The sequence below is a fragment of the Oncorhynchus mykiss genome, chromosome 16 (genome assembly GCF_057628025.1).
Source record: "Oncorhynchus mykiss isolate SJ-2025 chromosome 16, ASM5762802v1, whole genome shotgun sequence".
NCBI classification, from domain to species: Eukaryota; Metazoa; Chordata; class Actinopteri; order Salmoniformes; family Salmonidae; genus Oncorhynchus; species Oncorhynchus mykiss.
The window spans coordinates 53,862,839-53,884,589 of record NC_143037.1 but is presented as its reverse complement, the minus strand read 5'-3'; the positions used below and the strand labels follow the sequence as shown (position 1 = coordinate 53,884,589).

The 21,751-nt window shown below is 43.3% G+C and overlaps 1 protein-coding gene across 2 annotated transcripts in view; it reads right to left on the bottom strand.

Moving 5' to 3' along the window:
* nphp4 (nephronophthisis 4) overlaps positions 1-21,751 on the bottom strand; it is a 193,594-nt gene that overhangs the window by 128,171 nt on the left and 43,672 nt on the right. For both annotated transcript variants that reach the window (XM_036947178.2, XM_036947179.2), the window contains exons 5-6: positions 17,556-17,705; positions 5,443-5,579 (exon numbers count right to left, since the gene is read on the bottom strand). In XM_036947178.2, the coding sequence (XP_036803073.1) occupies positions 5,443-5,579; positions 17,556-17,705 (287 nt within the window). The remainder of the gene's footprint in view (positions 1-5,442; positions 5,580-17,555; positions 17,706-21,751) is intronic.

Sequence of the window (21,751 nt, the reverse complement as noted above, 5' to 3'; positions counted from 1 at the left end):
ATATTAGCACTTTCTTTCTCAGGGTTTCAATATTTACATTTTGATTACAATTAAAAACAAATCCAGGATTTGAACATACATCTTGAATATTACTAGCCTGTTTCAACCCGGCATTTAAAAAGGAGACCAAGGCGTTATCTCTGTTACTTATCGCCAGTGCAGAATCTTGTTGATTCAATTTGTACAATGTACTGGCTTGGCAAAAATTGAAATATTTGGTAAGCAAAATGTACTTTTACAGAAAGAACTGTCAGTTGAACAACATGGAAATGACTAGAACGTAAGGTAATTTAAACAAGGGAGAGAGCAGGCAGTGTGCAGAGTCTTGTGCTGTTCATTTTGAAGAAATTAAATGGGATCCTTAAGGAGAATAAATTGGTTTTTGAAGGTTATTTGTGTTCTGATGCTGCAGATGAAGTATGTGTGCAAGTTATTTGATTGGTTGAGTCGGGGGTTTTAGTCAGTCAGACAGAATGAGACTATAAAGTAGGTCCAGCGTCTGGAGTACAGAGGATTTAATAACATGACATAATACCAGTCGTAACCATTCATACAGGCTTATGTCACCCCTAAATCATGTCTTTATGTTTTGGCACAGAGATTAATTTGATGTCAAGTGCAAAATTCAGCAAATACAAACTGTGATTAATTACAAACTGTGACATGCTAGCTATCCTGGGTGTTTGTACTAGTGTGTGTGTGCGAGCATGTTAGCATGTTTGTGTATGCGCATGCTAGCTTGTGCGCACGTATGCTAACATGTTTGTATGTGAGCGCAAAACATGCTACCATATGTGTGTGTCTGTGTGGCGTGTGTCTGTGTGGCGTGTGTGTGTGTGTACGTGTGGCGGTGGAGGGAGATGCCCAAGTTGTGGACGTTAGCTTCCTCACACCGAGGTGAGTCATCCTTCCCAGGAAACACAGTTGAACAATCATTAGCATGCTGTTGTCATCCGCCCACTCCTCTGCTCCTTAACACATTTTAACTGGCATATCGCTTCTGCTGATGAATCGCATTGCCCTCCTGGTGAAAACGCAGCCCACGATTCACTATCTGAAAATATTGAGTCACAAGTCGACCAATATAACCAGCTTATAAAATTATCCCACTTTTTTGTTGCTGCCCTTTTCACCAGTATACTGCTTTAGTTAGGGTGGTTGGGGTTTCAGGAGGTACCCTATTCCCTGATTTAGTGCACTACTTTTGACCAGAGCCCATAGGGTTAAAGGTCACTTGAGATGGACAGCATTGAGTGTTCCCTGACGACTCCACTTTACTAGACACTAAAATCACTGGCAAGAGAACATATTAACATAAGGAAATCTTTTAGGAGGTGGTAATGCCTATTGATCACACTCCTGGCCAGGAGGGTTCGGTCAATGGCGCCCACTCACGCCGCTTCCCTGATGCTCATTTGTTTTGACTGCTAAAGTGAGACAACACACGCTTGAAGATGATTAAAAAGAGCCGGGTCCCAGACTGTCCCACATAGGTTCAGATGCCATTATAGATTTGAGTATTCTGCATTATAGTTGTTGATACAGAATGCTGAATCTGGACACCTCTACTGCTAACCTCAGCTCATTATTAGAAGGTTATTATAAGGTTCAGATGTTTCCTAGAACACTCAGGTCTTCCCTTTGCATGTCTTTTTTTCTCCATTGCTCATGTTGTGTAAAACAAATACTCTTCGGTGCAATAAAGGTTTCAATCATCATCATCATCATCATAGAACCCAGAGGAAGGAAGAGCTATAATAATGAAATAATAAACAGTAGGTTCAGGGACTTTGTATGGGGGTGGCAGGTAGCCTAGCCATTAGAGACGCGGGCCAGCAAAGGAAGGGATCGTCGGTTTGAATCCCAGTTCAGACTGAAAAAAATTAGGTGCGGAGTGAGCAGGCAAACAAAGAGTTTTACGGGTATTATTCACTGCCCTTGAGCAAGGCACTTGCTACAATTGCTCTGGGTGCGCTGCACTGTGGCTGACCAATTACTTCAAACCGCTACGGTGTGTGTGTCTCAGGTGTTTGGGTTGTGAGCATGAAGATATGTTTCTGTTCTCTGTAAGTTAACGGACAATAAGGTATTCTTCTTACTGAATATTTGGGGGGAGTAATATTTTTGTTATTCTTCTAGAGAGAGATAGCGAGGGGAGATAGGCTTTATAAACGTCCAATACAGGCAGGTCTACTGAATCCAATACAGGCAGGCCTACTGTATCCAATACAGGCAGGCCTACTGTATTCAATCACACTGCTCGTTCTATAATCTGCTTTGGAAGTTGTAATGATTAAGGATAGCAGGAGTCAGTTGGCGTATGTAGAGGTGTACCGTACCCTAACCCGTCCAAGCATTCTCCCAAAAAAAGAAAACGTTTCTGAGTGACGTTTTCCTTTTGGGCATTTTCTTTGGCACACAAACAGCAGGGGCAGTCCTACTTTGAGCGTGTTTCCTTTTATTCTGGAAATGAAAAACTTTATTGAGTTTTTGCTTTGCTTCTCGCAATTGATGAGATTTGCCTAGGGGCATGCAGTTTTGCCTGCGGCACGGTGTTTGTCCTCTTGCTTCTTTTTTCTCCTGCTCCCATTTCGGTCCTTTGATCGCTCGCCAAGACATTGGATACAAACATCATGGGTCCTGAGACTGAGACAATGGGCCTGGCCTGATTTATTGTTCTAGGTCTAGGAGCTCCGCTGGCTGTGAAAGCATCTAGGGGTAGATTAGACAAATACAGTTTAAGTGTCCCCAAGCCTGGGGCCTATGTGCAGGAGGACCAAATAAAGAGAACACTTTGATCGACTCTCTACCCTACCTTATCACAGAGGGTTGTAAGAGCCACCGAGTTCTATGGATTCTGGATGGCTCAAACTGCAGAATGTATAGACAAAATAGCCTGTCAAGATAGCAGTTAGGCAAGTGTTGGCATTCTAATTGCACTACAACAAAGCCATGACATCTACAGTAGCTACAGAAGACCTAAAAAACAGATCCACAAGGCCTTTATACTGTATGCCAAGTGAAAATGTGCATTTTCAATATTGTTTTGTTCTCAATACAATGTATTTAACAACTGTAAAGGGAGACATTTTGGAAAGAGAAAACAAATACTCTTCTCTTCCTTCACATCCACCGTTCTCCATTTGTGCTTTAGTCTGCCTTTCACTGAGCACTTGAGGCTGATGCAGCAGGTACGGTGTCAGCATCACCTCCCAGATAGCTGGATGATGACAATCTAGCACAAGGAGTCGCACTTCTCAAAAAGGTCACACACCCGTACATACATACGCACACAGGTATGTACGCGCACAATCGCTAATTAAAGTCTGCCGCCACCCTCGATGCTGCATGCATTATCACCTTCCTCAAGACGAGGTGCGGAGAGAGGCGTCAGCCCCACTGAAGTTTCACAATAGAACACAAACTGAAGTCAATCTGACTGTTTTAACAAAATCCACATTACCCAGTTATGAAGACCAACAAAGGAACAAAAAGGTGTCAATGCTGAGGGAGATAATTCGTTTTTAATAAAAGTGATTCATTTCATCACACCGGTCTTCCTAACTCACAAAAGGCAAAAGGAAGTATTTTTGTCCAACAGCATTTCATTTGAGCCGTTCTGCCTCTTCTACTCTACCGGAGACGTGTTTCTCATAGTTTCATTTCAAAGTGAGCTAGGCCCAGCATGTGTAGCTTGGTAGTCACCAGATTATTTTTCAAGAAGACATGGTACTGTAGATAATCATGTTAAAAAAGGCTACCCCGGAGCCGCCCAAATCCCAATTGTCCAATCAATCTGGATATATGCACGCTCACCTGTCCAATGGCATCCTTGTTAACGTCCTTCGAGCGACAACAATAGTTAGTTTGCTTCGTATGAGACACTAATGAGAAATCCATGTACCAGTGGGTCTTTTGTTATGAGTTGCTCTGTACAGTGCAGATTGGTGCATTGACTAGCGTAAAGCACTTATAACAAAAACCTGAGAGCAATGTCAGAACTGATCAATGTATGAGTACATGAATAGCAGAGCAAAATATAGGCCTGCTAGCTTTGATTTTTAATCTCCCTCACTGTATTCAAGTTCACAGGTTCAAACTGTACTGACGGAACACTTTCTTCATGAAGTGGAAAAGCTTCAGGTAAAATGATTAATTGCTCCGTGTAATTGTCTCTAGTTAGAAGGTTACAGCCAGGTTGTGCTCACTAAAGATGAACATATCGATGCACTAGCTTTGGTAATCCATAAAGGACATACATTCCACTAAACTGTCATTTCAGTGTGCGCACCAATGACAATGTCTGCCTGTGTCAGAGTTATGTGTGAAGGAGGATAACAGATTGAATGACCACCTATCAAACACATATCTTTAGAAGGTTTATGCCAATAATTGCCAATTTGCAAATAAATGCAAATAATACAGCACCAAAAGGCCAACGTTCTGAACAATCCAAAGTTGCTCAGAGGGTGTACTCCAAAGCCTGACACACACTAGCACAGCCTCTAATGGCCAAGATACTACAGTGAAGCCCTTGATAAAACATAACGGTGAGATGTGCCTTATCAAAACTGCACGTGGCTCAATACTGCTCCATCAGGAGGGTTCAACAGCGGGGGAAGAGGCCGTGCTGAACAATGGGACAGAGATAAAGGGGATTGACAGCATCATGATATCAATTTATCCATTTTCTGCCGCACGTCACTTAAGATAGAGCAGATATATAAATAGGACCGACACAACTGCACTGCGCACAGAATAGCGAGCGCATGGCTGCACCTGTCAAACATGGTTACGTCTCCTTAGACGAAGAGAATAGACAAGCCCTGATTTGTTTTTGGTAGCTATAAAAGGACTGTGTTTGTGACAAATTTTCAAGGGCAAAAATTGAAGGTAATTGGCAATCCATGTTTTGTATTGAGTGAGAAATGCCTCTTGCATGTGTGTAGATCTTTGTTTTGGTCGCACTGTGTGATGCGTTGTCATCTACTTCTAGAGCAGGTTAGTAGAATCTGTAGCTAGGATCTGAAAATATTCTGTTTGGAGGAATGGTCTAAGATCCCTCCCAAATCTCATAAAACAATTTTGAAAAAGGCCCAGTGTCATTATCCTCGTAAGGGGAGGGTGCTAGAGTATTGAAAACAGGGGTGCCAATCATTTTGACCCCCATCTTTTTAGCACTTTATTTTTATTACTTGTTAAATAAAATCTATCTGAGCAAAATAAAATAACGTCACAATTTTTTGGAACATACAGAACAGCTCACTATTTGCATTATTTATTTTAAACACAGTCTTTTTTTCTCATCTCTATCAATGTTGCCAATAATTATGGACCCCACTGTACGTCAGAAAAACTAAGAATTATTGTAAACAATCACAACAAACGGTGCCCCATGTGAGTAGCATCATTTCCACTCGGATCATGTAACATGGTTCCTACCGTGTTGTGGCAGTCCGTGCTGACATGCTGCAGCAGCTGGCTCTCAAACTTCTCCAGGGAGGGATGCAGAGAGATGGACAGCCTGTCCAGGAAGCAGGTGAGGCTCTTCACCATGTGGGGCTTCAACAGGGAATCTCCTAGAGGCAAAGTACAGGTAACTGCCAAAATAAAGGAAACACCAACATAAAGTGTCTAAATAGGGCATTGGGCCTTGGCATAGATTCTACAAGTGTCTGGAACTCTATTGGAGGGATGCGACACCATTCTTCCATAATTTTGTGTTTTGTTAATGGTGGTGGAAAATGCTGTCTCAGGCACCGCTGTAGGGCAGCCCAGCCCCTAAAGTGACTCTTTACAGCCTTCTCTGTGATGCTCTCCACATCCCTCATTCTGTCACACCTCTGTGAAGTTCCTGTTGTCTTTACATCCTGTAGGTCTGATATCTGATTGGAAGTTCACTTTTACAGTAATACTTTTGGCCAACAACTCCCGAGTTGGAATCCAAACAGCTCTGATGTTATAAAAGGCACTCAGATTCATTGTCTCTTCTCTATGTTTTTGACATGCTGTGGTGAGATACACTCTCAATCTTCCTCCCTCTCTCCACCCAGAGCTATTGGCCATTGGTCATGCTATGGTCTCTCTTTCTCTCCTCCCAGAGCTATGGGCCATTGCTAATGCTATGGTTTCTCTCTCTCTCTCTCTGTTCATGCCTAGACTAATGCTTGTTAATGCCTTGTAACTTAAGCTTTATGCCTTGTATAATGTAATTATTCATTCATTCTATAATGTTATTAAATCTATTTGAAGTATTCCATTCTCAGACCCTTCTTGACATCCCTATTTCCATAACTCAACTATAGTTACTTGCATATTGCTAAAACATCTCTATGGAGTCCGATAAACATTTTTAATAGACTTTGTCATATTAATACATAGTCTTATTATAGGTCACATGAGGTATATACTGTATATAATATAGCCTATATAATAAATATTACTTCAATACACACACACACACCATTTAAAAAGGCAATGCAGCCCCTATTTCAACGTAATTCCTGTTCTAGAGCAGCGATGCTCGTTTAGGTTTCACCTCCGAAAAATGATGCAGGCTACTTATACCTGTTCACAAATTGGGATTGGGAAGGAGTTAGATATCTTTGACCGAAGTCCCCACTTAGGGGATGCACTGTTGAGCGCAACATCCCGAGGGGTCAGTGCTGATTGTACAGAGATTGTGACAGCTGGTTGAATGGCGTCCCTTGACAAGGCAAGAACAAGGTGTATGTCAGGAGAAGTGCAGAATTATCAAAAGGAGAGTTATACTTGGAATATAGAGGAGGAATTGAGGGAAAAAGAAGCAGAGGTCGTCAAAGAGAGAGAGGGAGGAATAGGGTGAGCTTGAGTCAGTGAAAAATGGCGGGAAAAAGGGAGATGGTTTGTTAAAGAAGAATGGTAGAAAGGTGAGTGAGATGAAGACTGGATGAGAAATGGAAGTGAATGAGGTCAAAGTATCGTGGGTGGTAGGTGTGTTGAAGTTCCTGGAGCCCGAGGCTTGCACCAAGGGTCAGGATAAAGATGAGTCTGACAGTAGGAGGCAGTTAAGAAAGTAGAGGAATATGGGTCAAGGGGGAGGGATCCTGAGAGGAGTGGTGTGAGTAGTAGATCTGTACCAGTACAGAGGGGTAGGCCAACAAGTAATATGTTTCAGTAAGATTGTGTTTTAACATTTATAGTAATGGTTATCAACAGTCCTGCAGGGGTGGAACGTAGGTCACAGAAAATAGAGGTTGTGGTGGCAGCTACAAAGAGGTATTTGCGTGTGCGTGACTTGACATCGGAAAAGTTGCCATGCACCTGTAAAAATAATTGCTCAGATGTGCGAGTGCCTTTTGAATTTTGAAGGACTTAATAGATTAAAATAGTGGAGTAGGGTGAGTGTAGTAGATGGTAGGGTATTTGTTTATTTTATTTTATCAAGCAAGGTATAAGGGAGTTATACTCCAGCCTAGTAGGTGGCGGTAATGCAACATTTATTGGATGCCAACCGCCCTTAAACCTCGTGGAAGAAGAAGCTAGGACAGGCGGGAGGCAGGGGCGCTTCAGTACAGTTAATAAAGAAGTTAAAGACGCTGGAAGTCAGCCGCCGATAAACCCCACAGAATACACTTTTTAGCCAGCTAGTCTGGTACACAGCAGGCGTTAGCGACACCGTTGTGCTAGCTAACTACTTGAGCATCGTGTCTTATTTGAATGCACTTTATAGGCCAAGATACTTGGCAAAACAGCGTGGTAGTTTATGATTTAAAAAGAAAACGACAAGTTTGACCCAATGTGCGCACTGCACACACCTCTCAACAGACGTTAGACAATTCCCCCAAACCTACACACAGGGGTGCTAAAAGCTTGATTTTCCTCACACCTTCCCTGGAGTTACACTGTTTTGGCCCCGGGGGCTATTCTCACACACATATATATATTTGTGTTAATGGAGATTGCCGCAAAACACATTTCCCCAGTAGATTCTAATCAAGTTTTCTGAAGCTACTTTGATGGGCAATTGTATCATACACAATATTATATAATACAGTATAACGTTATGATCATTATAATATGACAATACATTACAATGCTTGAAAAATAAATAGCATAGGTGCAATCAAATGAACAATATAGCCTCTACCTTAGACTTCGTTTTTTTAAGTATCCTATGACATTAGATATCTAGCCTTGTCGATGTTTAAAGTCTGGTGAACCAACAGGACGCGCAGTCTAGTGAGCCACCTGTGATGTGAAATAAGAAACCTGCATTTGGTCACAGAAAAGTGTAGTGGGGAGGGGAGAATTAAAAGTGAGTAAGGGGAGAAGCTCGTAGGCGACAGTCACTTTTCAAACCAGTCTGCAGGTGGTAGACTATCTCTCATCGAATATTTTTTATTTTTTTTTGCATGATGTAACAAAGATTGTTTTCTCAACGAAAATAAAGTAATTGTAAGGGAATAGCACGGTGGCGTAGCCAGTTTATTTTCAATGTAGCTGGACACGGAATAGTTGCTCTGTTGACTCTGTAGCCAGCCTATATTTTACACGCAGCGCTCCATTTTTCAAAGGATAATGATGGACTTCAAATGGACACTAATGTGTAATTAAATGCTATGAAAATAGGGGTGCCTATTCAGTTGAATTTATAGTAATGGTTATCAACCGTCCTGCAGGGATGGAACGTAAGTCACAGAAAATAGAGGTTGTGGTGGCAGCTGCAGAGAGGTATTTGGGTGTGTAAGACTTGACATCAGAAAAGTTACAAGGTGTGTTAAGTGGTGGTGTACCATCCTTTCAGGATGTTGGCCTGAAGTAGGACTAAATCGATTTAAATAGTAGAGTAGGGTGAGTGTAGTAGAGGGTAGGGTATTTGTTTATTTTATTTTTTTAATAAAAAAATGAAGCAACGTATAAGGGAGTTATACTCCAGTCTAGTAGGTGGCAGTAATGCAACATATATTGGATGCAAACCGCTGTTTAACCTCATCAAAGAAGGGATTGGGAAGGAACGTTGAGGGATTTCCACGTGGAGTGGAGAAACATCAACAATTAGGGCATTAACAGCTGTGAGAATGTAGGTAGCTTGCATGCCAACCTCATCTAGTTAGATAATATTATTGTTTGTTTCCGTTTTTGTTAACTACACTGTTTCCAAAAGATAATCCTGCTAGCTAAGCTATGGCTGGTTCTGGATTTATCATAAGCGTTTGGGGAAAACTTTGCCAGATGGAAAACAGTATATTTCACTTCGCCATCTATTGTGATCTCCAACGTTTTGGCATTTTCCATAAATTGCGGCCTCAAATCCGACATAGAAATAATGAAGATGAAGCTCAGGTAATATGGATAATAGGGATGTAACAATTCACGGATTCGCATCGGTCCCAGGTTCAAAAAGACATGAGTGCATCGGTCCATTGGTCAGAAAGCCAATTCTATGAATCACGGTTTCACTAATGATTTTTTACTCATATTGTTCTATTCTGAAAATACCGCTTATCTGCTGTGACTGAATTGATGCGTCCTCTACTTCCGTTCAGTAGCCTTTCCAACGTGTATGCATGTAACCACCTATGACTGTTAGATAACAGTGCGCACACTGCGGGAGACAGCTGCTTGCGCCAACGAGGTAGGCCTGTGAAACACTTTCAACATTCTGATGCTTTTAAAATTGCTTTTGTAATGTCAAATCCTAGGCTTTATTAGTTGAGTGACAACAAATGGAATTTGCTTGGTCATTGTTACCAAATGCGCTGTAGAAAAATTGTTTTACGGTAGTTGTGTTGCATACCGGAGTGGACGCAACTCACATCCAACTGCTGATTGGGGTTTTCAAATCATTCCGATTTTATTTAGATTGCTGAGGTTCACCATAATAAATAGTTTTGCTTTAAACTGTCCGTGTATTTGGTCATTTTTACATGAACTGTGTAATTTCATAAAGGACAGAAATATTTCTTGCGAGGAGTGCGTGGTCACATTCATTAGTCGGAGCAGGAGAAGCGTTCCGTGAAATTCCAAACGGTCTAAACCATTGGCTTTTTAGACTAGATTACAAATCCAAAACTGCATTACATGAATTATTTAAATGCCATGCTACTTTCTAAAGACAAAAATGGACATAGTACTAGCTAAAAACATGTATCTGCAAAAATGACAAGTTAATCAGTGGGTGATGGTGATTTCGGATAAAAATTGCCCCCACCCATGATAGTGGGTGGTAGATTCTATGTCTGCCCTTTTGGTTCAGCTCAGGTCCACACACCTGCACAAACATGGCCACTCAGTTTAGAGAAGTAATTTCAGACAGATCCAGCTTAGCCCATCAGCAGCATATATTCATTTAAAATGACAAATGTTTTCATGCAAAAAATGTGCGGATCGAATCATATCACATCAATTCGTTCCCTTAAACTGAATCGCACTGAATTGTTTCAAACTAAAACATACCGTTCCTGTATCTAGATGCGTATTGAATCATTCATGAAAGGAGAGATGCACATCCCTAATGGATAACTATTGGAAGGTTTAGAGACATGCGCTGTTCTACATTGTAATGGACACGGTGCAACCTTTGGTAGTTAGGCTGTGGCTGCAGTACAGCAATGTCAAATCCGCTCATGGTTCTCACAGGGGAAGTGAAATGATAGGCTGCAATGACTTTGCTCATGATGCACACAGCAAATGACATGTAACAACACTGAGAGCATCGGACACGAAACACCAATACAAATGTAACAGCTAAACAAAATAGATCAAGTTCCTTGAATTTATTTGCTGGTGCTCTTTCATTATAGGATGGACACTTGTGGTTTCAAGCGGCACCAATCAAAGTAGTGCAGCGTCAAACCCACATATCTTGGGGTGATATTAGTTTGCACCCTTTATTTTAATTTGCTCCATGGCTCAGGCGGCCAATTCGACCCAGGGCTGTTTGTCTCAGCTCAGTTGCGGAGAGGAAGAACTCTGCAGCGGTTTCTGAATAATAAACAATGCCATGCCGGTGTGTGGTAATATTAAAATAAAATCCAGCCCCAAAAACAAACGTTGTCTCATAAGGAAACACACGTCATTGACACAGATATCCATGAATACCCCACTTTGGATTTCCAACTTCAAACTCAAATACACTGCTCAGAAAAATAAAGGGAACACTTAAACAACACGATGTAACTCCAAGTCAATCACACTTCTGTGAAATCAAACTGTCCACTTAGGAAGCAACACTGATTGACAAATTCCACATGCTGTTGTGCAAATGGAAAAGACTACAGGTGGAAATTATAGGCATTTAGCAAGACACCCCCAATAAAGGAGTGGTTCTGCAGGTGGGGACCACGTCTCAGTTCCTATGCTTCCTGGCTGATGTTTTGGTCACTTTTGAATGCTGGCGGTGCATTCACTCTAGTGGTAGCATGAGACGTGCATGAGAAGTGGCTCAGGTAGTGCAGCTCATCCAGGATGGCACATCAATGCGAGATGTGGCAAGAAGGTTTGCTGTGTCTGTCAGCGTAGTGTCCAGAGAATGGAGGCGCTACCAGGAGACAGGCCAGTACATCAGGAGACGTGGAGGAGGCCGTAGGAGGGCAACAACCCAGCAGCAGGACCGCTACCTCCGCCTTTGGGCAAGGAGGAGAAGGAGGAGCACTGCCAGAGCCCTGCAAAATGACCTCCAGCAGGCCACAAATGTGCATGTGTCTGCTCAAACGGTCAGAAACAGACTCCATGAGGGTGGTATGAGGGCCCGACGTCCACAGGTGGGGGTTGTGCTTACAGCCCAACACCGTGCAGGACGTTTGGCATTTGCCAGAGAACACTAAGATTGGCAAATTTGCCACTGGCGCCCTGTGCTCTTCACAGATGAAAGCAGGTTCACACTGAGCACATGTGACAGACGTGACAGTCTGGAGACGCCGTGGAGAACGTTCTGCTGCCTGCAACATCCTCCAGCATGACCGGTTTGGCGGTGCGTCAGTCATGGTGTGGGGTGGCATTTCTCCATGTGCTCGCCAGAGGTAGCCTGACTGCCATTAGGTACCGAGATGAGATCCTCAGACCCCTTGTGAGACCATATGCTGGTGCGGTTGGCCCTGGGTTCCTCCTAATGCAAGACAATGGTAGACCTCGTGGTAGACCAATGGTAGACCTTGTGTGTTGCAGTTCCTGCAAGAGGAAGGCATTGATGCTATGGACTGACCCGTCCGTTCCCCCGACCTGAATCCAATTGAGCACATCTGGGACATCATGTCTCGCTCCATCCACCAACACCACGTTGCACCACAAACTGTCCAGGAGTTGGCGGATGCTTTAGTCCAGGTCTGGGAGGAGATCCCTTAGGAGACCATCCGCCACCTCATCAGGAGCATGCCCAGGCGTTGTAGGGAGGTCATACAGGCACGTGGAGCCCACACACACTACTGAGCCTCATTTTGACTTGTTTTAAGGACATTACATCAAAGTTGGATCAGCTTGTAGTGTGGTTTTCCACATTAATTTTGAGTGTGACTCCAAATCCAAACCTCCATGGGTTGATAAATTTGATTTCCATTGATAATTTTTTTGTGATTTTGTTGTCAGCACATTCAACTATGTAAAGAAAAAAGTATTTAATAAGAATATTTCATTCATTCAGATCTAGGATGTGTTATTTTAGTGTTCCCTTTATTTTTTTGAGCAGTGTATATATTTTGACAAAAAAAGTGACTTATTAACTTAAATCATTGTGCGACATTAATGGGAAAGCTCCAGGTATTGTCTTTCAGTTTAAAAAAAGTTCATTTCTGCTGGTACTTTAAACCTCCTATGCTCCTTTGAGACCCCTCTTTCAAAGTCACTGATACCTCATGGTAGCCAACATAATGGACAACTGAACATTTGTATACATGACTCACAGTATGATGGGATGTTAATTGCTTAATTAACTCAGAAACCACACCTGTGTGGAAGCACCTGCTTTCAACATATAACTCAAGTGTTTCCTTTATTTTGGCAGTTAACTGTAGCTACATGGAACCAAGTGTAACAGTGACTCCATTTTAATCTGTTTTAATCATGTTTAATGAAGTTCCTGTTAGCCAGAGCTGACTTCATGTACAATTAAGTCTGTCGGTCCTCATGCTCATGTTCACAAAATGGATGTTTGGGGTTTATTTGAAACTTGTTTGTTCTCGGTCTGAAGGACTCCAATGCTAGGAGTCATTGATAAGACAGAGCATGCCCTGATGTCCTATGTGCAAAGTATACAGTCGTGGCCAAAAGTTTTGAGAATGACACAATATTAATTTTCGAAGTTTGCTGCTTCAGTGTCTTTAGATATTTTTGTCAGATGTTACTATGGAATACTGAAGTATAATTACAAGCATTTCATAAGTGTCAAAGGCTTTTATTGACAATTACATGAAGTTGATGCAAAGAGTCGATATTTGCAGTGTTGACTCTTCTTTTTCAAGACCTCTGCAAACCGCCCTGGCATGCTGTCATTTAACTTCTGGGACACATCCTAACTGATGGCAGCCCATTCTTGCATAATCAATGATTGGAGTTTGTGTGTTTTTGTTTGTCCACCTGCCTCTTGAGGATTGACCACAAGTTCTCAATGGCATTAAGGTCTGGGGAGTTTCCTGGCCATGGACCCAAAATATCGATGTTTTGTTCCCCGAGCCACTTTTGCCTTTTTTTGGCAAGGTGCTCCATCATGCTGGAAAGGGCATTGTTCGTCACCAAACTGTTCCTGGATGGTTGGGAGAAGTTGCTCTCAGGGGATGTGTTGGTACCATTCTTTATTCATGGCTGTGTTCTTAGGCAAAATTGTAAGTGAGCCCACTCCCTTGGCTGAGAAGCAACCCCATACATGAATGGTCTCAGGATGCTTTACTGTTGGCATGACACAGGACTGATGGTAGTGCTCACCTTGTCTTCCCCGGACAAGCTTTTTTCCGGATGCCCCAAACAATCGGAAAGGGGATTCATCAGAGAAAATGACTTTACCCCAGTCCTCAGCAGTCCAATCCCTGTACCTTTTGCAGAATATCAGTCTGTCCCTGATGTTTTTCCCTGAAGAGAAGTGGCTTCTTTCCTGCCCTTCTTGACACAAGGCCATCCTCCAAAAGTCTTCGCCTCACTGTGCACTCACACCTGCCTGCTGCCATTCCTGAGCAAGCTCTGTACTGGTGGTGCCCCGATCCGCAGCTGAATCAACTTTAGGAGATGGTCCTGGCGCTTGCTGGACTTTCTTGGGTGCCCTGAAGTCTTCTTCACAACAATTGAACCGCTCTCTTGAAGTTCTTGATGACGGCACGTGTTTCCTTGCAGGTAACCATGGTTGGCAGAGGAAAAACAATGATTCCAAGCACCACCCTCCTTTTGAAGCTTTCCAGTCTGTTATTCAAACTCAATCAGCATGACAGAATTATCTCCGGCCTTGTCCTCGTCAACACTCACACCTACAGTGCCTTGCGAAAGTATTCGGCCCCCTTGAGCTTTGCGACCTTTTGCCACATTTCAGGCTTCAAACATAAAGATATAAAACTGTATTTTTTTGTGAAGAATCAACAACAAGTGGGACACAATCATGAAGTGGAACGACATTTATTGGATATTTCAAACTTTTTTAACAAATCAAAAACTGAAAGATTGGGCGTGCAAAATTATTCAGCCCCTTTACTTTCAGTGCAGCAAACTCTCTCCAGAAGTTCAGTGAGGATCTCTGAATGATCCAATGTTGACCTAAATGACTAATGATGATAAATACAATCCACCTGTGTGTAATCAAGTCTCCGTATAAATGCACCTGCACTGTGATAGTCTCAGAGGTCCGTTAAAAGCGCAGAGAGCATCATGAAGAACAAGGAACACACCAGGCAGGTCCGAGATACTGTTGTGAAGACGTTTAAAGCCGGATTTGGATACAAAAAGATTTCCCAAGCTTTAAACATCCCAAGGAGCACTGTGCAAGCGATAATATTGAAATGGAAGGAGTATCAGACCACTGCAAATCTACCAAGACCTGGCCGTCCCGCTAAACTTTCAGCTCATACAAGGAGAAGACTGATCAAAGATTCAGCCAAGAGGCCCATGATCACTCTGGATGAACTGCAGAGATCTACAGCTGAGGTGGGAGACTCTGTCCATAGGACAACAATCAGTCGTATATTGCACAAATCTGGCCTTTATGGAAGAGTGGCAAGAAAGCCATTTCTTAAAGATATCCATAAAAAGTGTTGTTTAAAGTTTGCCACAAGCCACCTGGGAGACACACCAAACATGTGGAAGAAGGTGCTCTGGTCAGATGAAACCAAAATTGAACTTTTTGGCAACAATGCAAAACGTTATGTTTGGCGTAAAAGCAACACAGCTGAACACACCATCCCCACTGTCAAACATGGTGGTGGCAGCATCATGGTTTGGGCCTGCTTTTCTTCAGCAGGGACAGGGAAGATGGTTAAAATTGTTGGGAAGATGGATGGAGCCAAATACAGGACCATTCTGGAAGAAAACCTGATGGAGTCTGCAAAAGACCTGAGACTGGGACGGAGATTTGTCTTCCAACAAGACAATGATCCAAAAAATAAAGCAAAATCTACAATGGAATGGTTCAAAAATAAACATATCCAGGTGTTAGAATGGCCAAGTCAAAGTCCAGACCTGAATCCAATCGAGAATCTGTGGAAAGAACTGAAAACTGCTGTTTACAAATGCTCTCCATCCAACCTCACTGAGCTCGAGCTGTTTTGCAAGGAGGAATGGGGAAAAAATGTCAGTCTCTCGATGTGCAAAACTGATAGAGACATACCCCAAGCGACTTACAGCTGTAATCGCAGCAAAAGGTGGCGCTACAAAGTATTAACTTAAGGGGGCTGAATAATTTTGCACGCCCAATTTTTCAGTTTTTGATTTGTTAAAAAAGTTTGAAATATCCAATAAATGTCGTTCCACTTCATGATTCTGTCCCACTTGTTGTTGATTCTTCACAAAAAAATACAGTTTTATATCTTTATGTTTGAAGCCTGAAATGTGGCAAAAGGTCGCAAAGTTCAAGAGGGCCGAATACTTTCTCAAGGCACTGTATGTTAACGAGAGAATCACTGACATGATTTCAGCTGGTCCTTTTGCGGCAGTGCTGAAATGCAGTGGAAATGTTTTTGGGGGATTCAGTTCATTTGCATGGCAAAGAGGGACTTTGCAATTAATTACAATTCATCTGATCACTCTTCAAAACATTCTGGAGTATATGCAAATTTCCATCATACAAACTGACGCAGCAGACTGAAAATTAATATTGGTGTCATTCTCAACTTTTGGCCACGGCTGTAGTGTGGACCCACAGCTTCATTCTTTAATGCGTTTCTAAAGAGTTTACTTTGCCACGGATAGCTGCATACGCACCACAGCTACAGCTGAATCACTTGCCCATCGATTGAACTAAGCCAACAGTGTCGGTCCTGAACTATTTATGAGATTGGCCTGAGTATCAGTGCCTAAGATCCCACAACTCAGATTCTGTCTGGAATGTGGATCCATATTGGGTGTAAAACACTAGTTATTTAAAAAAAAAAAAAAAAAGTATGAGGGACAATGGATAAGCTGTGATTGTCAGTGAAGCTGCTTGCTGCCGTGTACTACAGCAATCACCTCTTTCAAACACCTCAGACACCAAATCTCGGGTGATTATACTCGTCAGCAGTACAAAGCGGCAGCGAATGTGAATGAACTAAATGCAGGTCCAACATCCAGACAGTGGCAGCTTACTGTAGGTCGGTATGCTTATAGACCCAGAACAGGAAATAGAGGATTAAGCTACCAGAAACCTTCCACGGACTCATCTTATAATAAACCCCACACTGTCAAACGGCATTACTGTACATCCTTGTATAAACTTGGTTTTACGCAACATTTCAACTTTGGAGGATGATTTAAAAAAAAGTGTTTTGAGAGATAGCCTCCTTGAGAAATCCTGTGAAGACAACTACCTACGTCACAAAAGATGAAATGAGAACGCTGTGGCGAAATCCTCCCACTGTCGAACATAGTGGCCCGAATGGAGAACGCATTTCAAATCATTCCATTTTGAGTGTGACTTTCGATTAAAGCCCAAATGAGAGCAGCTGATTGTCTATTAAATGTTTACATTCCCAGCGCCTCTGATTAGTTTTTTTCAATTTGGAGACGGTGCTAAGTGGTTGAAGGATTACCTCCAGATTGCACTATGGGATTCTTTCAAATGGCTTTACTGAGGTGTTTTTCAGTCAAATATTTATATAAATTCAGCAGACGATTACATTACAAAAGCCTTTAAAATTAGTTTGAACTAAGGTAAGCAAATGCATTACTGGATTAACAAAGGAACTGGCGGTAGTTTTATTTTTATTAATCAGTTTTTATTTTTGTTTTCCGGTTTGATGTTTTGTTAGTTGGTGTGCGGAAATCCTCAAAATATATTGGCCCGCCAAGTTACAACATCACATATATTGAGACATGACATAGGCGGCCCATTGTCAAGCTACTGCAAATAACAACAATGTTAACTGTATGAGGGAAGCACTGGCCTGCGGTTTCCACTGTAGTCTTACCTGTAGGGGAGGGCGTAACCCCAGGGATGTTCTCATCTCCAGACACCAGCATGTTCTGGGGGAAGAGGTGCATGGCAGGGGCTAGAGCAGGGTGAGGCTTAAAGCTGCACACCAAATGAGCACCATCGATGGGCCTCAACAGCTTGTTTTCTACACGGACAGAAAAAACACAACATAACACACAGCACATTTTTTTAATCAATATTCCTTTTATCGCAAGAACTTTCATATTACTGGCAATGTCACCAGAGGACTTAATGTTCCGCCACTCTGTAAATGAATATATGATTCCAATCAGCTTTATAGGGGACATGGAGTAATGCCTGTCACGCGCTCCACAAACAACTGTCACTCGTCCTGCCGGTGTTAAATAGGCTGCTGTTCCATTTCTAAATATTCAATTTGGCTGCCGAGACCCAGGTCCATGCTCCATTACATTGGGGGGCTGTTTGCAGGCGAACCTGGGCATGTGATTCGCGAAATGACAGCGTGGAAAAGCATTCCCTCGTCCCCGGAGAGGATATGAAAGAGGAGCGCGGGCGGCTGCTTAGGAAATGGCTCTGTGATGTGAGGGATGGGTTGACACGTCGATCCTTCAAACAGTCATCCAATGAAAAACCCGGCCCCATGATGCTTTTCATCAACACACAGTCGACGGTGTTGAGCAACAACCTGAGAAAGGCTGCACAGTGAATTTCATGGGTTCTGTGTGTTCAGCAGTACATCCCAAGATCTCTGCCTTGGAATGCGTGGTGATCGCTCACTCTGACAGCTCTGATAATTACATCTTCAAAGGAGACAGTGATGATCATTAATCGAAGCTCTATTCACTCCCAGTGACCGCCTCTTTATCAGGTTGACAGTGATGATGTATTTTGGAAGCGCCTCCCAATAGGACATTTGGAAAGGTTGATAGGGTTAACTGATGACGGGTTGGTTTATATTCAAGTCAATAATCAATGTAAACATTGGGGGGGGGGGGGGGGGGGCAGGTGGGAGTGACAGTGTGTTACACCTCCATGGCATCATACATCTCCCCTGAGTGGTACACTACATCACCAAAAGTATGTGGACACCCCTTCAAATTAGTGGATTCGGCTATTTCAGTACACACCCATTGCTGACAGGTGTATAAAATCATGCACACAGCCATGTAATCTCCATAGACAAACATTGGAAGAAAAATGGCCTTACTGAAGAGCTCAATCAACATGGCACCGTCATAGGATGCCACCTTTCCAACAAGTCAGTTCAGCAAATTTCTACCTTGCTAGAGATGTCCCATTCAACTGTAAGTGCTGTTATTGTGAAGTGGAAAATGTCTAGGAGCAACAGCGGCTCAGCAGCAAAGTGGTAGGCCACACAAGCTCACAGAACGGGACCGCCGAGTGCATAAGCGCGTACAAATCGTCCGTCCTTGGATGCAAGACTCACTACCGAGTTCCAAACTGCCTCTGGAAGCAACGTTGGCACAATAACTATTCGTCAGGAGCTTCATGAAATGGGTTTCCATGGCCGATCAGCCGCACACAAGCCTAAGATCACCATGCCCAGTGCCAAGCGTCAGCTGGAGTGGTGTAAAGCTTGCCGACTCTGGAGCAGTGGAAACACGTTCTCTGGAGTGATGAATCATGCTTCACCATCTGTCAGTCTGACAAACAAATCTGGGTTTGGTGAATGCCAAGAGAACCCTACCTGTCCCAATGCATAGTGGCAACTGTAAAGTTTGGTGGAGGGGGAATAATGCCCCGGGGTTGTTTTTCATGGTTCGGGCTAGGCCCCTTAGTTCCAGTGAAGGGAAATCTTAATGCTAAAGCATATAATGAAATTCTAGACAATTCTGTGCTTCTAATTTTGTGGCAAAAGTTTAGGGAAGGCCCTTTCCTGTTCCACCATGACAATGCTCCCGTGCACAAAGCGAGGTCCATACTGAAATGGTTTGTCTAGATTGGTGTGGAAGAACTTGACTGGCCTGCATAGAGCCCTGACCTCAAGCCCATTGAACACCTTTGGGATGAATTGGAATGCTGACTGCGAGCCAGGCCTAATCGTCCAACCTCATGTTCCCGAGCTCACTAATGATCGTGGCTGAATGGAAGCAAGTCCCTGCTGCAATGTTCCAACATCTAGTGGAAAGCCTTCCCAGAAGAGAGGAAGCTGTTATAGCAGCAAAGGGGGGACCAACTCCATATTAATGCCTATGATTTTGAAATTAAATGTTCAACAAGCACTTTTGGTCGTGTAGTTTGTTTGATTAGGGCTCAAACCTGGTTTACAGTTTCCTGTGTGACACCATTGTTGTGCAAATGTGCAGGTACGCTTTTTTGGGTTAATTTCACATCCATCAATTCCATCTTTACAATATGAAACTGTACTGGATGGATGTTCATTTAAAGTGCTCTCACTGTGCAGTCATATTATAATTGTGTCTCTTCCAATTCCAGCAACAGGGCCCAGGGGTCCAACCATAGCACCAAATGAAGGTTGGTACAATGTTGTAGGAGGGTAGGAACCTTGGAGGATTAATTTCCAATATATGTCCACAATCCAATATCTATATCAGCAGCAGGAAGCTTTAAGCCATTCCTATAGGCCTCAGAACCTCCAAAGCCAATGATAGGGATTTCAGAGTTAAAGCGGTGAAAAAAGAGGAGGAGTATATCCCTGTTCCCCGAACCGTCTCACCCCAACCTTTAACTTCCTCTGACAGGCGGCTGCTCGCAAATTCACTTCATCAGGGGAAAACTGCTTAACTCAAAATGGTGCACTCAAATGTGATAAAAAAGTGAACAGAACACTCAAACATGGTTTGAGGACGTCGTTGAAGCCACAGCTACACTTGCTGCACTGCAATTTCAGCGTACGGCAGTGCTTTCATGGAAAACTGGCTCTTGCTGTAGTGGTAAAAGAAAAATATGGAGGCGTAAAAATGAAACGTTCAAAGCATCTAGCTAGCTGAACACAGATGGGCGCACAGGTGTTGAGATCTCGGTAACTTTTTCATCATTTATTTCATATTATTCATAATGCATCAAGCTTGCCTCTCTGACGCAGCACATGGATTAGGGACTCCAGAAATTCTTCAAGCAGACATCTTGGTACCTTAGTGTCAGGCGAGCAAACTTGGCAGGAGATGAAGCGGAGGTAAAAATGGAAAGGTAGATCAGCAGCATCAGAGGGCTGGTGGATTTCCAAGGGTGAAGGGGAAGAAACCGCGTAATAATCAAGATGAATAGCAGATGGACTCCATGTGAAAAGAGGGGCTTTACGGGCAAAGTCAAACACTGTTGCATTGATTCAGGCTATTCAAAAGGAGAAACAAAATAGCAGATTCCGATAGAGTAGCAGTGATGGCTCAACCGAATCCTTTCAGTACAGTGATCATTAAAACATATTTTACATTTCAGCCCTACATTCAACCCTGCATCGATTGCGTTTCCGCCATGATGACAAGCTAAAACCCAAGGCACTTTCCAGTCCGTGGCAGCAGTGGATTTCAATACGGTAATGTGAACACAATGTAGTCTCACTGCACCAAGGAGCACTGTGCCATCTGGTTGCCCCCCATTCCCTGAGTGGGCCCCAGAGCAGCCCATTCTCCCCCGTCTCTTTCTCCCTTCCTTCTCATACTCTGCTTCCCTCCCGGTCAGATTGGGGCTTAGGTAAGCCAAGAAGTAACACCATCTCCTCCATGATCCCTCTACCCCCCAAGGTCCGTCAAGGAGAAGAGCTTCAGTGGGCCCCAGAGCGACCCCATATCTTCCTTCCCCACCCCCCTTCTCTTGCTTCCCCAGGTGGCACCGGCAGAGGGGCTTAGGTGGCGGCTGGCCGGGGCTCGGCAGGAGAACACAGACTGAGGAGGCTGGCAAGCAGAGCAGCACAGAGGCTCCCTTGGTTGCCACGGTCCCTGTCCCCCCTCCTCCTGGCATTGAATAACCCCTACCCCAGGCACTCTACCTGGCATGCTGGGCACACACACGTGCAACGTGGTCATGCACACAGACACACAGTGCTGACTTGACAGGCTGACTGGAGGGGCCCCCATGTGAAGAGCCCTGCACAGGCATGAATTTTAATGCACGAGCCCTATCAATGCCTGTGACGTTCAGGCCCTACCCAGGTCCGATTTCTTTTGACAAATTTAAGACCCAGCCCGAAAATCTGAAATAACTTCCTTCGTTAGTATCCATTAGCTA